Genomic DNA, 24,488 nt, shown 5'->3' with positions numbered 1-24,488 from the left:
AAAACAGTATCAGTAGTTTTAGGTCATGAAATTTGTTATTTCTTTTGAATTCTTTTTTGCTTAGATAGTCATTTGGATTTTCATAGATGAATCTGAGAATTCTTTTGTGAATATCTACAGAAATTTCTGCTAAGGTCTTTATTGGGATTACATTGATTCTAGAAATCAATTTGGAAAGAATTAACATTACTATGAGTCTTCCAATCCACAAACACAGTAATTCTCCGTTATTTAGATTTGAAATTTCAGAATTGCTTTGTATCTTTCAGTCTACATGTCTTGCACATTTATCAAATCATTTATCAAATTTATCCCTCAATATCATATTTTTGATACTATTATAAATTATATATATATATAAATTTCCATTGTAATCATTTCTTGTTAATATATGGAATCAGGACCCACCATAATCATCTGATTTGAACTTAATTATCTTGTAAAGACCCTATTTCGAAAGCAGGTCTCATTCTGAAGTACGGGGGTTGAAACTGCAACACACACAAAATAAGAATTTGTGTGTGTGTGTTTGGGGGAAGGGTGACACAATTAGTTGCATAACAGTAAGGTTTTTTTGAATTAACGAGTCTGTTAGTCTTTGATTTTAAAATTTATAGCATTTTACAGGTCAAATGCAGAATGTGGGAGCCTATCATTTTGACCAAGATCCTCTCTCACCTTGTCAAATATGTAAACCCTAGGACAGCTCCCAAGTCTCTCCCTCAGGCTGACTACATGAATGCCTTTGATTAGAAGAAAATGTGGGAATTCAGATTTATCAACATGGAATGGGAAGGCTTAGATGTGACCATATGAAAATTAAACTATCCCTCATAACAGTGGAATAAACAAATTTAATGACAAATTAAATGACAAAATGTATTTCGAGAAAGTATGTACAACATATATAACAGGCAGAGTAGTATACATGTTGTGAAAAGAATTTATATAAATAAACAAGAGAAAGACAATCTATGATAATGACATGGAGGGGCAAGTTGGTCAAGTGCCCTGGTCATCAGGAAATTGGGAACAAAAACCAACGAAATACTGTCGACTTATCTAAAATATAAAAAGATGGTTAATAGTGTAAACCAAGATGCAGGGAAATAGGTTTTTCATATTCTGTTGTTGGCAGTGTCAAATTTTAGAGTCATTTTGGAAGGAAACCTTTCATGATCTATAAAAATACAAAACAGGCATATCCTTTGACTCAGGAATTTCACTCCTAACAATAAGATATATCTCTAAAAATTTTTGTAATTAAGTAAAAACAAGTTTCAGAAAAGTACGCACATATGATCCAGTTTACATAAAAAAAAATTAGTTATTTCTATGAGTACCCTTGGAAATGAAAAGAAATGTGATTTCCAGGACACTCCAAAATGTCAAATTCAGTTATTATAGGACCTGAAGAGAAATCTAATAAAGGTGGTGGCAATCAGTTTTTAACTTCCACTTTTTTACTCTACATACTTATGTAATAACTTGAGTCCATTTCCTAACATGTTGGAAAGTTTTATTTAAATATCTTGAGGCTTATACAATGAAAAAGGATGTGTATTGTATTTTTCTGCAATAATAGATATATTACAACATAAATTTAAAAACTAAATTAATATCCACATATTTACCCGTTTTACTCCTTCACCCAAATCATCTCTATCCTAAATGTGTGTGCTACATATAAACAATAAAGAAAATTTCCATATTTTTCATAAGGTGAAATACATTAGTTTCTGAAATTCATTTCAATTTTTGAGCAGTTGGAATAACTAATATGACGCAATAACCAGAGCCTGGGTACTTCCCTGGGTCCAAAGGAAGCAAGTCTTGGGGACAACCAGTGGTTGTTGTCACCTCCGTTAGCGTGATCTGCTTAAAAAGGAAGATTTGATTAAAACAAAATCCTCATTTTCTTTCCCTTTCATTGCAGGTTAAATCGCCGCTTTTGGTTTCCTTGCAGGCTTTTTAGTCCTTTCAATAATGTAAGTGCTTCTTCCTCATCTTAGTTCTCCTTTCATTGTTTGGTCCTTGATTTCCTCACTATCTTCTCTTTATTTCTGATTCCTACGTTTCGCCTTTACTTTTCTTCTTGTTCTGTTGAGCTTCTCCTCAGTCTCATGCACTGGCCTCCTTAGATGCTGCTGCAGCTTCCCTTCCCCCCCAGGGAGATATTGAACAGGTGCAGCCCCATCCCTCGCACTGTGGGTCTCTCACGATGCAGTAGTACACAGCAGCGTCTCTCAGGGTAACCTGGGGCAGGATCAAGGTACTGGACTTTCTGTCTGTTGGGATGATCAGCGTGGCCATTCCATTGGTCTTATTGTCTCTTACACTTTCAATCACATGCTCCGGACCCTGGTGGGGAATCTGTCGATACCAGATTATGTACTCACTTCCAGTGATTTCAGAGTGGTTACAGGGCAGCTGCACGGGTTTTCCTTCAGTACTCTCCATTGCATCTGGCTGTGTGGACTTAGCATCGCCCATAATACCTGAGGATGTGAGAAACATAGATTAGCTCGAGATCATCACATCTGGGTGCATCTAAGTTCAAGTTCATAAGCACTCCTGAAACTCTCCTTTTTGGCCATACACCATACTTGAGCATATTCATGTGTGTTGCACAGGATAATGGAAATATTACCGGTATCTATTACTGAACTATCAACAGCCCCAAGGCCAAAGATATACTGCTATATTCTAAGACCACTGGAATCAATTGATCCCAAATTTCTTACAGCCTGAGAGCTGTGAGGCTCAGGGGATCTTTGTGAGGAGTGGATATAATACACTTCTCACAGTTACTCTTAGTCTAGAGAAACACATAGAAACACTCAGATGCAACTTCTTTCTGTCAGATTGGCAAAGTACAGTGGGAGAATCAGAAGCAGTCGATAGACATGAAAGTATCCTTTCTCAGACCCAGATCACTTACCCAAGGTCAGGAGAATCGTTATTCCTGTCACTGATCTCATAGTTCAAGTGCAAACTGAGGTTCTAGTCCTCAGAGCTCAGGGTCTGTGTCTGTTCATAGGTTGAAGGACGTCCCAGCACTGCACAGCAGCCACTAGCAAGCCTCAACCAGGAAGCTTTCAATGGGGTTTTCCCCAGGTAAACATCTGCTGAAGACAGAGCTGTCTCTACGTTGACTCTGCTACCACCCACAGGATTAAGAAAGAGGGTAAGAAAGTTTTCTCCACTGTCCCGCTTTAATTCAGTAGGTTTATATGAGGACATTTTCAAAGTTTAAACTAAAATAGTTTATGTTTGACTGACTCAAAATAAGTAAAACCACCACAGGAGATTACTTGTCCCTCATTTGTGGTACAAGGCAAAACCCACCATTGAGCTGGTATGAAATGTCCTTTAATCAAAGAAACCTATGTTGAGCTCTGGGCTGTGAGGGGAGAAGAGAATTTCTAGCCATATTTCCCGCCAGAGCAAGTAAGTCTCAAGAACAGTAATATAACATTTAACTTCTAATGTTAGTAACATTTCTCCGGTCAAAAAAAAAAATTACCATAATCTCAATTTAAAATCCAGTGATATTGTGGAAGAAAATATTTGCAACCTATATGACAAAAATAACTTCACAGTTGTCTGATACTGCTGTGCACAGCCTGACAGGAAAAGATAAAATTCGAATCCAGTTTAAAAGTTAGGTCGCCTGGTGCTCAGGTCTCCCCCATTGGCTCCTGGAATGATGTCTTAGCATCTTCGCATGGACATGGTTGGATGCCTCTGAACTGATACAGGAACGAATGACTTCAAATGTACTTATTCCTATTCCACTTGAGCATCTTTTAAACATATGTTTACTCATCTTCCACGCCCATGCCTAGAGGTGATATGCATTAAGGACATTAAGGAGAAAAGAAGGAAGGATGGGAAGACAAGATTTGGAAAGGGAAATGACATGAAGATATTTGAAAGAGAAGTGGGAATAAACAGAATAGAATTTCTCTGGTTGTTCTCAAAAGTGGTTGTTATTAACAAATTTGATAGACTAATTTAAATTATTAATTGTCTCTGCTACAATAGGATTAGTACATCACTATTGGAGCAAATATTTGGCCATTTAAAATTAAACTATAAATCACTTCTATCTTCTCTTCTCACGAGGGGTCGGCACTTTGCTCAGCATTTGGGAAGTGACTCACTCATGTCCTTGAAGCCTAATGTGACAGTATGAAGTACAAAGTGAAAAAGTGAATGGAAATAAGTCCTTAACGTGTTAGTGATGACCTCAGCCTCACCCTGGAAGGAGCTTTGGTTTGCCTCTGTAACAGCCCCCTCTTGTGACTGTACATCTGACTCCTTAACTTACTGTACATCTGACTCCTTAACCATCAGTCAGCAATCTTTCAGGGTTTGTGTTTCAAGTCCAAGGATAGATCTCTCATACCTGCTACTTCCCTCCCTCTAGTGGCAAAACTCAGTGAAAAGCTTCTTACCACCATACTCTAAAGAGTGAATTCTTTTTAGTCAATTGGAGATTTAAGAACTATTTTTGTGGTATTTTGCTTACAGAAATATTTCTAAAATCCACCTCGATGAAATTCCTTTTCCTTTCCTTAGTGTCTTGTTTTTCTGAACATTTGAAAACAGTCCCTGATACTCACATTATTCATTGCTTAGCATAGGATCTGGCAGAGACCGAGCACTTAATAATTTGTTGGGTGAATGTGCTAATTAATATTTATTGGGAGATGTTATATGGAAGGACTCACAAATCTATGCCAAATAAAAGCTTCCAATTTTCCTGGAAAACAAATGGAACAAAAGTATCCAGCAGTGAAGATAAATGCAGAATTATAGCTGTGGGCAAAATTCCAATAGACAGCAGAATAACTCTCACTCCTGATCTTTCCAATCAAAAAAAATTCATAAATCTAGGATAAGGCAAGCCTGGTTATGAGAATATGGCAGTGTATGGCCTGGTGGTCATACAGTCATAATTAATCTAATACATCATCTTCAAAGTGGACCTATTATGCACCTGATTACAAAGTCATAATAGTAATTCAGGCTGGTGTAAATATATAAATGAAAGAAATATTGGGATTGCTAAAAGAATTATGAAAGGTAAGAGTCATTATGTTGTCCAGTTCTATAACACAAAAGTCAGACCAATATTACAACTTTAGACCTAGTGTTTGTTACTGTACGATTCAGATGGTGTGGAGAATCCAGACTGATTCAATAAATCTTGTGGAACTTTTTGGTTTTGTTTGTTTTTATATAACAGCCTCATTGGGATATAACTCACGTCATACAAGTTACCCACTTAAAGCCTACAATTCAAGGCCTTTAGTACAGTCACAGTTATGCAACCATCACACAGTCCATGTTAGAATAGTTCATGACCCCAAAAAGGAACCTGTACCCACCCGAAGTTATTCATCGTTTCCCCCCATGAAAGTCTTTCTATTAATATGTAACTATTCATCTACTGTATCTCTTATTCCATTCAGGCCGCTATAACAAACTACCCTAAACTGGGTAGCTTATAAATAATAGAAATTTATTTCTCATGGTTCTAGAGGCTGAGAGTCCAAGATCAAGGCACTGGCAGATTTGGTGTGTAGTGAACGTGCACTGTCTGGTTCCTAAATGGTGACTTCTTGCTGCGCGCTCACACTGTGGAAGGGGACAGGGAACTCTCTGGACCCCCTTTTAAGAGCAGGAATCCCAACAGTCTCACCTCTTAACACCATCACCTTCGAGATTTAGGATTCAAGTAATAAATTTTGGGGTGACACAAACATTCAGACCATTGCAGTCTTTTTAGATCTTCTTTTTTACTTTTTTTCTAAAAAATTACAGTTTATTGGGGTGACAATTGTAAGTAAAGTTATATAGGTTTCAGGTGCACAATTCTGTAATGCATCATCTATATATTACATTGTGTGTTCACCACCCAGAGTCAGTTCTCCTTCCATCACCATATATTTGATCCCTTTTACAAGCATCTACCACCCTCCTCCCCCTCACCCTCTGGTAACCACTAAACTATTGTCTGTGTCCTGAGTTTTTGTTTCCTCATTTGTTTGTCATGTTCCTTTGTTGTTTTCAGTTTTATGTACTACATAACAGTGAAATCACATGGTTCTCTACTTTTTCTGTCTGACATTTCTTTTAGCGAAATAATCTCAAGATCCACCCATGTTTTACAAATGGCATTATTTCATCTTTTCTTATGGCAGAATAGCATTCCATTGTGTATATATGCCACATTTTCTTTATCCAATCATCTATCGATGGGCACTTTCATTTTTTTCTATGTCTTTGCCACAGAAATATAGATTTTTTTTTATTCTGGACATTTCTTATAAATGGAGTTATGCATTATGTGGCCTCTTGAAACTGGCTTTTTAAATTTACCATAATGTTTTTAGAGTTCATCCATGTTTTAGCATGTCTCATTACTTCATTACTTTTTAATGCCCAATAGTAGTTGACAGTATGGATATACCATTTTTTATTTATCAGTTCATCAGTTGGTGCTAATTTGGGTTGTTTTCACTCTTTGGCTATGAGCAGTCATGGACAAGTTTTTGTGTGCACATATGTTGTCATTTTTCTTGGGTATATATGTAGAAGTAGAATTGCTGGATCATATGATAACTTTATGTTTCATGGTTTGAACACGTTTCAGACCGTTTTCCATTCTGGCTGCACCATTTTACACACTCATAGTAATGTGAGGAGGTTTCATTTCTTTACAGTCTCACCAACTCTTTCTACTTTCTTTCTTTTTGATTAAGCTATCTTTGTGGCTATATTTGTGAAGTAGCATTTTCCTGTGATTCTGATGAAGAGATGGTATTTGTAGCATTTATTCTTTACCAGAATGAGGAAGTTTTTCTCTTACATTTGAATTGCTAAGAATTTTCTTTTTAGATATGACTTAATTTTTATTATACATCAAGTACTTTTCACTATTGAGATGATTAAATGATGTTTTTATTCCTGTGGATTATTTCTTCGATTGATTTAGAATGTTAAATAGAGATTGCATAAATCCAACTTCGTTATATCATATATTCATAATCTGCTAATTCAATTTGCTAATATATTTTTTAGAAGTTTTGAACCTGTGTTCATTGGTTATATTCATTCATTTATTCCTTCATTCATTTATTTCACTAAAGCCAGTTACTTTTTAAAAATTAGTTTCAGGTGTACAGAACAACATAGTGGTAGACATTTATGTAACTCACAAAGTGATCAACCCTACAAGTGTATTATTTATCTGAGACTGTACATAATTATTAGAATATTATTGTTTTTATTCCCTATGCTGCAATATATATCACTATTTTTCTAAATTTTTCAAAATTATAGTTGACATTCAATATTATTTTTCATTAATTTCAGGTGTACTGCATAGTTGTTAGACATGTATAAATTTATGAGGTAATCCCCCATAAGTCTGGTACCCATGTGACAATACATAGTTCTTACAATATTGACTATATTCCCTATACTTTATATCACCATGACTCTTATAGTCACTAATCATCAGAGATATGCAAATTAAAACCACAATGAGGTATCACCTGTCACACTGTCCATCATCAATACATCAACAAACAAGTGTTGGAGAATATGTGGAGGAAGGAGACCCCTTGTGCAGTGTTGGTGGAATTGCACATTGGTGTAGCCACTGGAGAAAACAGTATAGAGTTATTCAAAAAATGGAAATTAGAGCTACCTTATCACCCAGCAATTCCATTCCTGGTTAGTTATCCAAAGAAATCCAAAACTAATTTGAAAAGATATAGGCACCACTATGTTCACTGCAGCATTATTTACAGTAGATATGTAATATTATATTTAAAAAACATTCTTAATTCAGGTTTTAATATCAAGATTATTCTGTCCTTGTAAAATGTTTTCTCTTTTTTTCCTGTATTTAAGTAAATTTGTTGCACCAGTTGGAGTGTGACAGTTTATGCTATGATAAGAATCAACTCCAAAAGCTCAGTGTTTAAAAGAAACAGTTGTTTATTTCTTGCACATACCTTTCTTACACATACATACATGAATCAAGGTGATGCTCCGGTCAGTTTATTATGTGTGATGACTGACCTTTGAACCTTCACATCTATACACAATTCAACAATCACTACAGCCGAAAAAGCAGAGATTGAAAGTTAAGCTGGGCAATTAAATGTCTTTATCATGAAATGACAGATGCTGTTTATACTCATACTTTTTCAGCCCAAGCAAGTCCGATGGCCACGTCTCTCCAGAAGGCGTGCAGTTCTCCTGGTGGCTGGAAGGAGAAGGGAACTGGATGTTAATGAACAGTAGTTGCGTGCTCCGCAGTCAGCCTGTGACTCATAACTGAGAATTCATTTTCTTTCTTCTCCCCAGGCAGCAGACAGGACTCCTTCTGAGGCAGGATAGGTAGCCTAGGAAACTCATAACCCCGTCCAGGGTACAAGATGAGGCGCCTCACTGGTTACACAAGTAACAAGTGACTGTATCCAGTACCTGCAGCAGGAGAAAAGCAAGAACCAGTTTCATCCAGCTGGGCTGAATCCTATGACTGCGACCAGACCTTTAGCTAATTATAATGTCATTATAATCTCATTTACATTGTGGTAATTATTACTTCCATCATGCACATGATGACATGAGAGTTCTGTGGAATTAAATAAGAATGGAAAACATAAAACAGAGGGTCCTGCTTAAGGGTAGGAGATGAATGAACCATGTCAATGGGATGTCACCAATTTCCACCCTAGGAGGCGTACAAACCCCTGACGGTGACTTCCTCTGTGACTATTGTTCTCTGAGTTCCCTCCGCACTTTACTTTCAAGTGTGTACTTTCGCTTTCAATAATCTCTTTCACTTTCCTGCACCTGTCTTGCTCTTGAATTCTTTCTTCTGTGAAAAGAAGAACCCAGTCACCGCTGCCCTGGGTTGAACACTCTCTTGCACATCCCGTGAGCCTCTGGTGATACTTCTGCATAGAGGCAACTTAGGATCCACTTTCAGTGACTCCTTCTGATCAAAGGCATGGTCTCTGATTGATATCCTGTAGTTTTCCTCAGGTCTTGATGTAGGTCCTTTGGTGTCAAGATCCATAAGAGGCAAATAAGTAGAAAATAAGGAAATAAACTAAAAGAAAGAAACTTTTTCCTCCACACACCCAATAAATTATTATGGAGCAGTTCAGGAGTACATTGTACAGATTGTCTTGCAAATAAGAAAGAAGACAGACAGACACACCATGTTGATCTGAAGCAAGTCTTCCATACCAGGAGGCACTCGTTATGACATTCCTTTCCCTGTTTCGATGAAATTGTGCTGCCTGCAAGGAGCATTGTTGCTCCTTGTTTTCCACATTCTCTGGCTCAGCACAATGGGAAAGTCTTCTTCCGTTATCTTCTTTGGCTATTTGTTAAAGACTATACCTACCCTGGGGATAAATCTTTTTCTCAGCCCATTCTCTATCTGAGTTTCTTAAGAATGAAAGAATCATTTGGAATCTCTAATGATCGTAGTTTGTTTTTGCCAAAGCTTCTTTTGACTGTACAGAACTTTAAAAAAATTGGTTGCCTTCTTATCTGTTTGATTTTTGTAAGAATCATATATTTATGTATAAAAAACATGCAGTGAGCCAGTCTGGCCATGACCACATTGCTCATGACAGGAGGATGGCCGAGAGGACCTAGACCCTCTTGCTGAGGTCAGTGCTGGTTGGACTGAGGTTCGTCTAACTCACTCAACACCAGCACTGTACTCAGATCTTTCCCCTTCAACAACGAGCAGGTCTAGGCAGGATTGAAACGGGAGTCTTTATGCAGTGGTCAAGGTGTGCTGGGACCTTGAGGGCACTTAAAGTTGTCAAACCTTTTACCCACATAGTCACCGTGGTTTCTAGAATTTCCTAATGAACAGACTCAAAAATTTTTTAAATTCTGTATAATCTCATATTGGACTATGAAAAAAACTCAGAAAATAAATTTGTGTGTTTATAAAATTTGTTTTTATACAATAACATATATATAAATATATAAAATTACAAAATGCATTATTATATTTGTAAGAACTGTTAAAATTACCATGATATTGCAAGAGAAATATGGATGGTTTCTAGAGCTATTCCGATCTGAAAATCCAACAATTCAAGATGAGAATTAGAAAACTACTCCTTAATAACAAAACAAAACAAAATGAAACGAAACAAAAAACTACTCCTGATTTTCCTGAAGTAAATGGGTTCATTCAATCTAACTGTTTAAGAATAATTTGAAAAGATGATTATGATTTATTTTAACCCACGATACAAACATATTACCTGGAATCTCAGGGAACAATGCTGTTTAATACACTGAGCTCTAATACGTGGCATTTTTTTTTATAGAAGGAAAGTTTGTCTTAGAAGGTCTCAGCTGTGCTGCCACACATAGTGCCAGCCTCCTTCCTGTCTGTGGTTCATGGGTTTCTCCTAAGCTTCTGAGCAGGTGGCTACTTATGGAGCTCTTAGGTTTTTGTTAACCTTCCACTGTCATTTTTATTACTGTGGGTATTGAGAACACAGAAGTACTTCGCTGAGTCTGCCAGTTGTAAGGGAGAGATGGTGAGGCTGATGAACTTTTTTGCCTTTTGGAAGTTCACAGAGTAGGGATCCTGCTGTACATTTTCCTCATTATAGTCCTGATAGAGAAGGAAAAACATCTCTCCACTGGAAAGCTGTTTGTACCAGTACAAATTATAAGCAATCCATTCGGTTTCATATGTGCAGTCAATTGTCACAGCTCCTCCTTCCTGCACTGTTACTGTCGTCTGAGGTTGGGTTACTGTCTCAGCCATGCTGAAGCCTGTGGATAAAACAAGACAAGGTTTTGCTCACAAATGTCTCAGATGGGTCATGAGGAATATATTATGATATAAAAACAAGGAAAAGAATCAATAGTGTTTCATTTCATCGCCTCCCTTCCCTCCTAATATTCCCACTAGTTACAACTTTCGTAGTCCCCTCCTTGAGCCTAAGAGGAAGCTGAGGCCCCATGTTTAAGCCCACACGTACTGAAGCTAAAGGAGACCATGAATGCCCCCAGCAGGCCAGGACAGAGCATGATAGAAACTCTTCTCCTGGTTGAAGTTTCCCTTGTTCTCACATTAGCTCACAGACCAGACCTTCACTGAGTGCCTGAGTGACGAACTCCTGGGGTTGTCAGGTGTTTCTACCCCCACAGGAAGTCAAGTTCATAAGGAGGATGTTACAGTGCTCTATTCATCTACCCCACCCCAAACCTCTCCATGGCGTTGATGTTTTCTGCAGCAATACATTTGAAAACTGTGTATTATATCTAGCAAGGTACAGGATGAGTTTAATTATCTTTTTGTGATGAATTCTCACTTGACACCGTTGTGATCAGAGACTATATTCTGAATGATTTAAATTCTTTGAAATTGATAAAGGCTTGTATTAATTGTTTGAGGCTTCTTATCCAGAAGAGAGACAACTTTGATAAATATTCCTTCTGAGTTTGAGTAAAATATTTTCTGTTGTTTTCTGGTAAAATGTTCTACAAATATAAACTAGATAAAGAATATTAATTGTGTTGGTCATATTTTCTCTACATTTCTAGTGAGAGGTATGTGTTAATACCTACTACTATGGTTACATATTTGTTCATTAATTCTTTTCAAGTAATCAACAAATTCTACTACTTTAATTCTGCTAACTGACTCTACTGATCTATGTTTGACATATTTTGAAGCTATGTTATGAGGTGCACATAAAAGTAGAATTGTTCCAGCTTCCTGGTAGATTGTGCACTTAATCATTTTGAAGTGTTGCTCTGTATGCACGTTTGAAAGAATCTCTCTTAAAATACTAGGGTCTTTACCAGCTTCCTTCTTGTACCAAGAGAAATAATTCAAATCCTGTATGAATAACTGCAGTAACAGTCCTCTCTCTCTCCCAGACATTCAGGACCATTCAGGATTCAAGGACTCTGCACCACATAACTTTTGTTTTGCGGTGTTTTCTCTTTTCTTTCTTTCCCTTTTTTTGGCCATTCACCACTGTTGAGATAATAAAATCAGTTAAAGGCTCGTTTTCGGAATTTACATTTTATTTCTGGTGTATCTACAGGTAACTTGAGGAAAACACATATGACCATCTTTTCCTTTCCCAGACTTGATGGACCCTTCTAGGAGGTCCTGACTGACAGTATCAGCATCTATGACAGTTTTGACAGATACAATAGTAATAAGAAACATTCCTTTGTACCAGCTTCCTCAGAATTATACGTAGTGAATAAAAGCATATAAGCAAACATCTTTAAAGTTAAAATTCTATGGAGATGAAGTATTGAGAGAAGATAATAGAACACAAGTAAACACAGTGGTTCACTAGCCTAACATGGCTCTGACAGTGGTATCCAGCCCTGTCATCTCTAGGAATAAAAAGAAGTAGAAGACCTGAAAAAAGAGGGTTCTGCAATAAACTATGCTTAAGTATCTAAGTTTTCTTGAAACAACTGTATTGCTTCATGAGCCTCTGCAAATCTAGCTTCTTGAACTACTGTATTTTGACCATTATTGGGCACCAAGCTCTCCTTTTAAAAAGCAAATTTGAACCAAGGAGTTTGTCATGGGTGCCACTGATTTATAGCCAAACGGCCAGAAGTTCAGGTAGTTACCTGGACTTTGACTGTTATTCTGAGTTGTATGGCATTGTAGCAAACTCCAATTTATAGCCGGTGGGTCAGAAGCACACGTAACAACCTCAGCTTATGACCATTGCCTGAGGTTGGGGTGGGAGACAGGCTTGTAGGACTGAGCCGGTAGCCTGTGGACTTGATGCTGTATTTAGGTAAATAATTTCAGAATTGAGTTGAATTGAATTGAATCCTCCAGACACCCAGCCATTGTCTGGAGGATTGCATGTTATGTAGGGAAGCCTCCCTCCACCACACTCACATGTTGAAATTTGGTCCAGGAGCCCAAAAAGAACTATCTTCCCAAAAGACTGAGTTGAACAGGATAGGGTCCTCAGGTAGACTGCACCACTGGGCCCCACCATATACCTAGTAAATAAAGCCATTCTGCCAAGACCGGAAGATGTTGCAGATCTACCTAGTACATAGGAAAACCACAGAGAGGCAGCCAAAGTGAGGAGACAAAGAAACATGTTTCAAATGGAAAAATAGGAGGAAACTCCAGAAAAAGAGATAACCAAAATGAAGGCAAGGAATCTACCAGATATTGAGTTCAAAACATTGGGTATAAGGATGTTCAGTGATCTCAGGGTGAAGTCAACAAAGAGATAGGAAACATAAAAAAGGAGATGAAAACCATAAAGAAAAATCAGTCAAAAATAAAGAATACGATAACTGAAATGAAGAATATGTTAGAGTATATCAGCAATAGAATATATGAAGCAGAAGATCAAATCAGTGATTTAAAAGACAAGGTAGCAGAAAACACTCGAGCAAAACAGCAAAAAGGAAAAACTGAATACAAAAAAAAAAATGAGGATACTTTAAGAAGCCTCTGGAACAACATCAAGCTTACCAATATTCGTATCATAAGGGTACCGGAAGGAAAAGAAAGAGAGCAAGGAACTGAAAACCTATTTGAAGAAATAATGACTGAAAACTTTCATAACGTGGAGAAGGAAATAGACATACAAGCTCAGAAAGTACAGAGAGTCCCAAACAAGTTGATCCCAAAGAGAACCACACCAAGACACATCATAATTAAAATGCCCAAGATTAAAGACAAGGAAAGAACAGCCAGAGAAAAGCAGTTAGTTACCTATAAAAAAGCTCCCATAAGACTGTCAACTGCTTTCTCAACAGAAACTTTGTAGACCAGAAGGTGTGGCTGGAAATATTCAGTGAAGAAAAGCAAGGACCTACCACCAAGTTTACTCTACACAGCAAAGTTATCATTTGAAATTGAAGGACACATAGAGCTTCTCAGATAGGAAAAAACTAAAGTAGTTTTAGGACTGTGGATTGAAAACATGCATTGAATGCAGTTTGAGATGTTTTTTCCTGCAACACAGTTACCCATTTCCTTTCCACACAATTCCTAATTTTCTTTTCAGTTTAGGGTCTGTCAGTCTCCACAGGTCCCTGTAGTAGGGACTGGGGTATAAGCTCTGAGGTTTTGTTCTTATAGTTTTTATTGTTCCTTTCCCAATGGGTGTTTTGAGTACACAGAAGTACTGCCCCTAGTTTCCTGGCCCCACCGTTGAGATGATGAAAATGACAGTCCTGGCTGATTTCTGTAAGTTCACAGAAAACCATCTATTCCTAGAGGCACCTAAACTTAGAAAAATTCCTTGAAATATCTTCCCACTGGGATGACACATATACCAAGAAAGAAAATAAACTGGATTACCTGCAAAGTATTTGCAGTTCAGAGCACTTGTTTAAAACTTGTTGAAGCTTAACATACTTACAAATACGTAGTATGGACATTGAGAAATAGATACCTACCAAGAAGGAATCCTTGGGGTTAACAAGGCTGAAATTGAAAACAAACAAAAATGAACAAACAAACAAAGCCTACCTGATATTTCTAAACAGGGGCCCACAGGCAAGCTGTGCTTCAAGGAGAAGTCTGCATTGAACTGCCTGCATTCTGTACCAACCAGTCTGCCTACACTGTGTTTCTGCCAACTGAGTCAACTATTATAAAATAGTTCCTGGGATTGTATTTCAACCAACACAACTGAGACTTTCCCCATCATTTCAGAGCTATGCAGCCATATTCCTCTGTCAGCATGCTCACTAACCAACCATTAATCGGAGCAGCTCTATTCTGACCAACCAGAACAATTCTTTTTGGATCAATCAAACTAGGAGGATTTGGAGTCCTCGTTCGCATGAGGACGGACCAATCAGGGATGAGAGGTGGGGACTACTCATATGCAGAAGGTGCCAAAAAAATGTATAGACATTTTAAGAAAGGAAAGACTGTATTAAAATTGTAGTACAATGAACGATGCTAGCATTCATTTGATTAATCCCATCTTTTGAGCGAACGTCATATTACACATTGCTACCGTATCTCAATTCAACTTCCAAAAGTAATACATAGAAATCATCTCTTAAAATGTGGACATTTTAATTGTCACTGTTGCTATAAATCAGCCTCATTCTGGGTAGGGGAGCACACTTTCCCTATCCACCAAATACACAAGACTGTGTTTCCCTAGCTGGAGCTGAAATACCTGGAGCTGAAACACTAAAAATGTCTTGCCAGACCAGAGCAGCCAAAGCAAAGCAGACTGGCCCAGAACAGGGCAGAAGTGAGGGTACCGGACAAGGTGGAATGGACCAGGGCTGCTCTGAACCAGGGCAGCCTCGACCCAGGGCCGCCTCGCACCCATGCTGTTCCTCAGCTGCGCTCCTTCATAGATCAGCTGTAACACTGATGAGCGGTTCCACAGCCGTGCTGTGTCACAAGTGAGCTGTACACACTGAATAAAGCTGTCTTCTTCACTACACCCCAAACTGGGGATTCCTGTCGCTGCTGAATTGGTGCCCATGTCTATCAGTCGATAGTACTCTGTATTTTACGTAAGTGTACGTAAAGAGCATTTCCATGTTGTTTTTGTCTTACTTACTAGGTCATGAAATGATTGTACAGCATTCAGTTTAATTTCTCTAAATGGTTAAAAATGTTTACTAATGTATTTTCTTACCTAAAAGTTTTTTCCTACTTAAAATTAATCCTCAATTTAAATTCTGTAAATAAATCAAATATATGAAATATTTAATGAATTTAAATTCACTTTCCAAGTCATTCATGTATGTAAAGTGTTGGGTCAACATATCACATTTCTTTGTACCAACAGAATACAAAAATAACAAGTTTCCCACAAACAGAAGCTAAGGGAATTACATATTACTCTCCTTAACTTATTTTATGCCGTCATGAACAGTCCCCCACAGTTCAATTTTTTTTTTAAAAGTCAGCTTTAAGCAGATCTTTGACAACTGTTTTCTATCCACAGTATTTTTCAGCCGTTAATACATTTTTTTTTGGTAAAAAAATAACATTGTTAAAATCTGATTTGCTGTCAGTAGACACCTAGTTTGCTTCATATATTACGAAAATAGTGACAGGGATGTAAAGTACAGCATAGGATTATGTCAATAATATTTTAATAACAACGTAAGGTGTCAGATGGGTACCTGACTTAGCAGGGTGATCACTTACTAAGTTATATAAATGTATCATCTCTATGGTATACATCTGAAACTAATATGGTATTGTATGGCAACTGTGATGGAAAAATAAAAAAGGAAAATAAATAAATAAAATAAACAAGTGAAATATCTGACGTGCTGTCTCTTTCCAAGCCCCGCTTCCTGACTGGTGCAGTCACTCAGCAGGCAGTGAAGCCGCTGGTGCAGGCTTCCCCGTGAACTGCAGGAGCTGCTGGTTTCCAGCTTGGAAGCCGAAAGGTGCTGGTGCTGCCTCAGACTTGAATAAGGCTCTAAATCTTCCTTCCTCTTTTACAACCTATCCAATATCATTGCAAACAAAGCTGCTAGCCTTCGCACAGATCCCATTGGACGGTGACGGTCAGTTAGAAGCATGGCTAGAATTATTGCAGTAGATGGCATTTGTCAAGCAGTCAGCCCCACGATTCCACTCATCTCCACCTGGAAAGGTAAGAGCTGCCACAGGAGGCCGGTAATAGTCATCGAAGCAGTTTCTCTCTCTTCTCCCTCCACCTAATGCTGGACCTCTTCCTCTTGCCTTTAGTCTTCTGAGGAACTGTCTCTGTTTCTGTTCACATCTGTGACAATGCCCAGTGGTCCATGGCCGAGAGCTCAGGAATGAGTGAGCAGCTCAGCACCCCTTTGTCCTCTAGTGGCTGGACTTGCTGAGCAAGCACTTCAGTGGTTGGCATGGTGACCAGGGATCCCTGGTCAAAGAAGCCTTTCCTGGGTCCTGGGATTATTATTATTTTGGCCTGTGTGGTGTAAAAGAGATCCTCAGATATTGACAGAAAGGTCCTTTAAGGTCAAAGTAGTTATTGCAAAAGAGAAAAAGACACCCACCATTTGCTGAGCATCCAGAACATGCCAGGCTCTCAACACACATGTTAAAGCCACGTCTCATAATAGTTTATAGAGTTATCACTAATTTCAGGAAATAAAAATTCTAAAAGCTTAAGCTATCTGCCTACAATTATATAGCTATTCTATAGCTGTAGTCAGAGCAGACCTCTGCTGATCCAGTATCTCCTAATTACCATGCTGTGTCTCGCAGGAAAAGAAAGCGTCAGTGTGGTTTGTGTGCCACGTTCTCCTTCCTCTCATGCGCTGTGTTCTTGTACAGCTGCCCTATGCGTGGCTGTCAGCGTGCCTCTCTCAGTGCACAGTGGTACAGGGCAGTGTCTGCAGGCACCAGATTTTTGATGTGCAAATTGGTTGCATTTGCTGTACTCTTTGAATCAAACCTTTCTGTGGCAAAACTGGCTTCTCCTTTTCCAGAGTACCCCCACCCTCTGTAGAGAATATATTCCAGAGCCTGGTTTGGGTACTGTCGAAACCAGTAGAGATCAACAATGCCCGCAGATGAAGTACCATAGTCACAGAGGAGGTTCACACTCTTCCCCTCGGTTCCCAACACTTCTGTCTCCTGGGGTCTGATCCAGTTAGCTCTTCCAGAGCCTGCAACATAAAACAGACATCAGCCAAGTGCCTCATCCAGGAGAGCAGCTCTGGGTGCAGGACGGAACTCAGTTACCTGAAATGGCCAGTGCTAGAAGTGAAGTGAAGATAAACTTGATATTCATTGTTTCTTCTCAATTCCTTGTTAATGAACTTACGTTAGTCAGTGGATACTTCAAACTGGTAGCATCTCATAATCAAGTCACGGAGAGGAGATTTCTGGAGGGTTCTTACTGTGACTCACAGGTTGTAAATGGGAGGAGCTCAGCTTAACCACATAATGAGATTTTTTTGTTTTTGAAGGAACAGTAGTGCCTCCTTTTGCAGTGGCTTTGAGAAACACTGTTCTTTGTTTGAAATAATGTGAATTTCCCACATCTTTAACGTCATTTTTTCATATCATGAACACAGGTAAAATGAAAAGTACAAATATGAAACAGCAGACTCATAGATACAGAGAACAAAACGATGGTTGCCAGATGGGAGGGGGTTGGGGGGCTGAATGAAAAAGATGAAGGGATTAAGAAGTACAAATTGATAGTTACAAAATAGCCATGGGGATGTAAAGTACAGTATAGGGAATATAGTCAATAATACTGTAATAACTATGTATAGTGCCAGGTGGGTACTAGACTAATGCAGAGATCACTTTGTAAATTATATAAATGTCTAACCACTATGCTGTACACCTGAAACTAATATAAAATAATATTCAATGTTAACAGAAATTGAAAAATAAAGTTTAAGTAAATTCTAAAAAACAGGAATGGACAAGTAGTCCACAAAAGAAAATTGGATCCTAATGGTTCACTGAGGGAAATGGCGACAAAAATCTAGGTGTTCTGAGAATCTCAAGAATAGGGACTCCTGATACCTCAGAAGATCAAATTGAGAGGTGGGAGTAAGAGAACTTTAGGCAGAATGTATAGTATGTAAAGTACAATTGTCTAGTGCTCGCTTCGGCAGTACACGTACTAAAATTGGAACTATACAGAGAAGATTAGCATGGCCCCTGCGCAATGATGACACGCAAATTCATGAAGCATTCCAATTTTAAGTAGATTTTTCCCTACATAGGAACACTAAAGGATTGGTGGTGAAATTTTTTGAGGAAGAAAAAGAATAAAGTACAATTGTCTGGAAGACAGTTATAGTCAGGGATCACCCATCCTGACCTGGAAAATCAGGTGTCCACTCCTTTTTAACTGCTTTCGTGGAAAAAAGTGTGTTTTTCTGAAAGTATTGAATAGAGAGGCATAAGAGTCTGGGAAACCAGGCTCAGTTGTGAGGGATGTGAGGCAAATACTTAAAACAGGAACTGGAGCCATCTTCCTTTGCTCAAATCCCAGATTTCTATCCCATTAAGTGTGAATGAGTCTCTGGGGTCACTAGACATTTGAAACGATACCTGAACATGAAAGGCTGAGACAAAAACAAAAAGAGAAAAGAACTCTTGACAGAAACAATGCGGAAAGAAGAAAGCTTACTGTTGCTTATTAATGCAGTGGGGGAGAATATTCCTTTTCTAAAAGAAGCAAATAAAACTGAATAATAACAAAACCTCAATTCATAAAATGGAATTCTTGAGGGGAAGTTTTACTTTTAAGAGTAAAATTGATCTGGCCACTCAGGGTTTCAGATGCCTAGACTTTGGGCTGAGCGCCTGAGGAAAGCCCTTGTAACTTCAGTCCTATTTTAGTAAACGAGCTTCTTCCAGGTACTGACCTGAGAATCTGTTTTATGTCCCACTGTGCTCCTCATACCTAGGAGAGCAGGAAAAACTATTTCTGTGTTCCTGAGTGACCAATGCTAATTTTAGGTCTATGTTTGCCTGAGGTGTACCTCTGTGCATCTACTTACCCTGCTTCTCTGTTCCTACTGTGTAGTGACTATGTTCCTTAACATGAATCGCTGTCCTTACCAACTAAATGTTTCTTACATTTCTTTTCTCTTTCTTTTTAAATAACTGCGCAATATTTTGTTACAGGAATGCGCTTTTGAAAAGAACAGAGTAAGCAAAAAACCGAAACATCTTCATTTAGATGAAAACAAGCTTGCATCAATCCTATACTCTCTTAATGAAATGTGTGAGGCACAGAGATGACAGCTTGAGCAGTTTAACGCTCACTAGATCTATCACCTCCTTGTGGTCTTCATGGTTGCTGTTGCAGTCTTGGCAATGATGAGGCTTTGCTCCAGTCCTCCCTGAGACCCGCTTTCTCAGCCTTGAAAGCATCTGCCTATCCTTGAGAATTCTGGCAATACACTTCTATTCCCTGACAGAGAACAGGCCAGGGAGCAGTGTATGTAGGGTGACATTAACCCCGGGATAAACAAGGCAGACCTGTTGGATCATCAATTTAAAGCATTTTTTGTATATTGAAATAAATGAGGATATGTTACAGAATAGAATATAGCAATCAATTTTAAAGATAGAACATGAGAGTTCAAAGAAATTTCAAATATGGAGGAGAGCATATCTCCCAGGCCTCCAAGAACACAGCCTCACTCTTCTAGGCTGCTGGTAGTAATGTGTGGGGAAATCTTTTAAAATCACTGAGGTTACTCAGAAGATGCATATGTGTCTGAAGTCTGCAACCTACAGCAATCTAAGAAATACAGTTGTCGTGTGTTCTGATTTAATTGCTCAAATGATGTCTAGTTGGAATTGCTATGCCAGAGAATAAAGTGTGGCAAATGGCTCTACTGAGCTTGTTCAGAAAGAAAACACTGTGATGACAGATTGGATTATTTCTATTTAAAGTTATATTAGAAAGGAAAGATACCAATCGGAAACCCCAATGAAACAAAATGAAGTAAATGTGGGATGGGCAACCCTTTAAGTGCAGGAAGCTCAGTTCCTGGTACTGTCAGGAGCAGACTGGCCCACCCTCCATCATTTGCTGATATGCATTTTGCAGAAGTGAGTGAAAAGCATGACCTGCCTCCAGGTTCCAGGTCAGTGGGCAGTGTTTATGAGAAAATTCTTATGAGTGGCACCTACAGACAGGAAGTGGGCAGAGGTGAGGACTTGCCACGTGATGGGTGAGTGGCCTCCATGTCTCAGGAGCGTCCTGTGGCCTTCAGTGTGCTTCCCCAGAATTCAAGTTCTCAAAAGCATTCCTCGATGGGAATTTTTCTGATTTCCATTTTCTCATCAGTAAAGTGAAGATAATATCTGCCATTCTGTTGCCATTTACTATATTATTTCTAGATGATTCTTTAAATTTTGTGTACTGTACATATGTATTGCAATGATTGTTATGTAAGTGACACGTATTTCAGATAACAGATGCTGCAAATTTTGTATAATGTCAAGCAATAGAATTTTTACCTTTGTTCCTTTTTGAATTATATTATCCTTCTGAGAAAATTTGAATACAAAGTTAAGTTTTAAAAATGCTTACACTGTGGTGTCCTTCCCCATGGGAACTGCCCTACACTTGGGCCGACGGCCTACGCTACTGTTAAGAAGCGTGAGAAACAGCATTTTACCATGAGACAACTGTCACAGTATCTGACAATGTCCCATTTGAGGTGACTTCCGTTTAATCTCCTCTAACTTTCCCTTTTCAAATACAAACAATCCAGGGAGGGCTAACCTAAAAGTTGCCTCAAAATGTCAATCTAGGTTAGAAACCAGTCCATGTTAGAGACTGAGTTAAGAAATGGATCTGAATCAAGAAAGAGAGAAGGTGTTTGGAAAGCACTGCAGTGACTAGAAACATTGGGCTTTGGGTGAGCAAAATGAATCTGAGGAGGTCAGTGGCTACTATTAGGGGATGGTGAGAAGCAGGAGCAGGAGCCAGGAGGGAGGCAGATAAAGGTGCAGGGCTGGTGAAGGACTAAGGACAAAGTCTTTACATGTCCCCATTCCACTACATCTTGTCTTTTATCAAGGACAATAAGAAAAGTGAAAAAAATGAATTCTGGAAGATGAGCTTTGCCACAAGGACTGAACATGATTTGGTTGTTTTTGAAGCTACATTGGAGGTGAGGGACCAGGGGGTGTGGCTGCAGCCCCTGGGCAGTGAGAAGAGCTGAGGCCATTTTGTTGGAGAAGTGAAGGCCGATGTAAGACTCGGTTAGGTCTCTCTCTCTCTCTCTCTCTCTCTCTTTCCTCGGCTTCTTTGTGTGTTTCTCTCTCTCTCATCTATTCATGCATTTGTCTATTCTATATTTATAAACATAGAAAAAAGTATTACCCCTGACTTCTCCCAGGGTGTAATATTGCTGTTCCCATACTTGTGGCACAGTATTTTTAATTTTTAAAAAAATATTATTATTAGACTATAGCTAACATATTAGTTTCAGGTGTACCACAGTTATTCAACACTTATATACATAAAGAAGTGATCACCGTGATAAGTCCAGCAATTTCAAGGTACAGTCTAAATATGCAACAAGGAACATAATAAATGACTCAGAATTTCTTTTTATTAACAAGGTGAGTGAGTAGCACGAGACAAAGCATTTCCTTGGAACAGTAAGGCACAAGATGAGTGCACAGTTATTTTAAAAATCACCGATATTCATGCCATTCTCATCCGAGTAGGTTGAGGTTCTACCTACTAAAAAGTAACAGTTACCCAGACAAATGTCAGATTAAATTGAGGACTAAAGGTATGGCTTCCCCTACACTCACCCTTAACCACTTTTCTTGCAATGAGACAATTACACTTTCCTTAGGCTTCTCATTTGGCAAGTGTCACAGCCACTGCTCAGGAGCCCTGTGTCAGGAAAGATCTGTGGCCCAGCTGCACATTTGGGGACAGTCTGGAGAGGCCTAGAAGTCACTGTGCATGGACAGCACACAGCTAGATGTCTGAGTGGCTGGACTGGGGGGCTGTGACATGCAGGATACTTTGCTGCTTTTTCTATTGAACTTGGCAGTCATTGTTTTCATGACTCCTTTCTTCCCCATTGTTCCGTAACATCACAGGAGATCAGACCTTTGCTATGCTTTTGCCTGCACCAGTGGAAGGCATGTACACTGTTCGATGAATTGCAGTTTGTGCTGAAATCTTTTCCCTCTTGGATCATTTGGATGTTCAGGGACTGTGGACTCTGCTCCAGTTCTTGGCTATTGACCCCTGTTCAAAAAGACAAAGTAAAAAATCCACAGGAGACCCCTATAAGATCTTCCTGCTCGCAGTACTGATGGTTTTTCTCTCCCCCTTCTCACTTCCCACAGGCAGCAACATTGTCACATCAACACAGAATACTGTCGCTTATTCCAGTACGTACATGGCTCTCAGAAGGGCTTTCCCAGGACAGACGATGACCCAGTTCCTACCCTCCGGAAGGTGTCATCCTCTCCCGACTCTCCTACCCTAATTGCGCACACACAGGCTGCCTCCAACTCCAATATCCCTATGAACTTGCCGCAGAGACTCCATCACTTGGTTCCTCAGAAAACCCAAATCAGGGTTTTTTGAATGGGCTTCTCTAGCTGAAGTTACTTTATTTTTTAGAAAGGTTTTCATTAAAAAATATAGCTAACATACAATATTGTATGAGTTTCAGGTGTACACCATAGTCATTCAACATTTATATGCCTAAAGAAGTGATCGCCATAAGTCTGGCAACCATCTGACACCGTACTATGCTATCACAATATTATTGACCATATTCCCCATGCTGTGCATTACATCCCATGACTTATTTTTTTGTATACCTGGAAATTTGAAACTTTTATTCCCCTGCACCTTCTCCCTCTTTTAATTTTTCAATTACAGTTAACATTCTATATTATTTTGTATTAATTTCAGGTGTACAGCATAGTGGTTAGACATTTGTTAATTTAAGAAGTGATCCCCTCTAGTACTCACCTGGCACTATACGTAGCTGTGACTTATATAGTTACCATATAGTTACCATATTGTTGACTATATTTTCTGTGCTTTACTTTACAATCCTATGACTATTTTGTATCTACCAATTTGTACTTCATCCCTTCACCTCTTTCACCTTCTCCCGCAAACCCTTTTTCATCTATCACCCTGATAAATCTAGTACGCATCTGGCACAACACACAGTTTTTAAAATATTATTGATTATATTCCTTCCGCTATACCCTATATCCCCATGACTACTTTGTAACAACCAATTTGTACTTCTTAATACCTTCCCGTTTTTCACCTACCTCCTCAAACCCCCTCAGATCTAGCAAGCAACAAAATGTTCTTTGTATCTATAAATGTGTTTCTGCTTTGTTTGTTTGTTCATTTTGTTGTTTAGTTTCCACATATAAATGAAATCACATTGCATCTGTCTTTCTCTGTCTGACATACTCCACTCAGCACAATACCCTCCAGGTCTACCCCTGCCGCTGCAGACAGCAAGAACCCATTACCTTCCATGGCCGAGCAATATTCTATTGTATATAGGTACCACCTCCTCTTTATCCATACTTTCATCAACGGACACCTAGGCTGCCTGCACATCTTGGCCATTGTGAACAATGCTGCAATGAACATATGGATGAACACATCCCCTTGAAGTAGCATTTCAGGTTTCTTTGGATAAATACACAGAAGTGCGATTACTGGGTCCTTCTTTGTCTCTTGTTATATCCTTTGTTTTAAAGTCTATTTTGTCTGTATTGCTTCCCCAACTTTTTAGCTTGGTTTTTCTTTTCATTTTCATAAAATATCTTTTCTACCTCTACTTTCAGTCTGCATGTGTCTTTTGATTTGAAAAGAGTCTCCTGTAGGCAACACATGTAAGGGTCTTGTTTTCTTTATCCAGTAAGCCACCCACATTTTGATTGGAGCGTTTAGTAGTAATTATTTAAATATTTAAAGTAA

The 24,488-nt window shown here is 38.7% G+C and overlaps 1 non-coding gene and 2 gene segments (V, D, J or C); 1 reads left to right on the top strand and 2 right to left on the bottom strand.

Annotated features, from left to right (window-relative positions):
- Positions 1 to 24,488, bottom strand: part of LOC117022730 (T-cell receptor alpha chain C region-like) — a 326,986-nt gene that overhangs the window by 276,894 nt on the left and 25,604 nt on the right.
- On the bottom strand, positions 2,085 to 3,021 carry LOC117022740 (T cell receptor alpha variable 26-2-like). The segment is given in 2 exon segments: positions 2,085 to 2,498; positions 2,942 to 3,021. Coding segments are annotated over 2 exon segments (417 nt in total).
- LOC117024362 (U6 spliceosomal RNA) lies at positions 18,630 to 18,736 on the top strand. The gene has a single exon (XR_004423431.1). It is a non-coding gene; the product is annotated as a U6 spliceosomal RNA (small nuclear RNA).

The sequence above is a fragment of the Rhinolophus ferrumequinum genome, chromosome 6, assembly GCF_004115265.2.
Source record: "Rhinolophus ferrumequinum isolate MPI-CBG mRhiFer1 chromosome 6, mRhiFer1_v1.p, whole genome shotgun sequence".
NCBI lineage: Eukaryota > Metazoa > Chordata > Mammalia > Chiroptera > Rhinolophidae > Rhinolophus > Rhinolophus ferrumequinum.
This window is presented reverse-complemented; position numbering and strand designations above follow the sequence as displayed.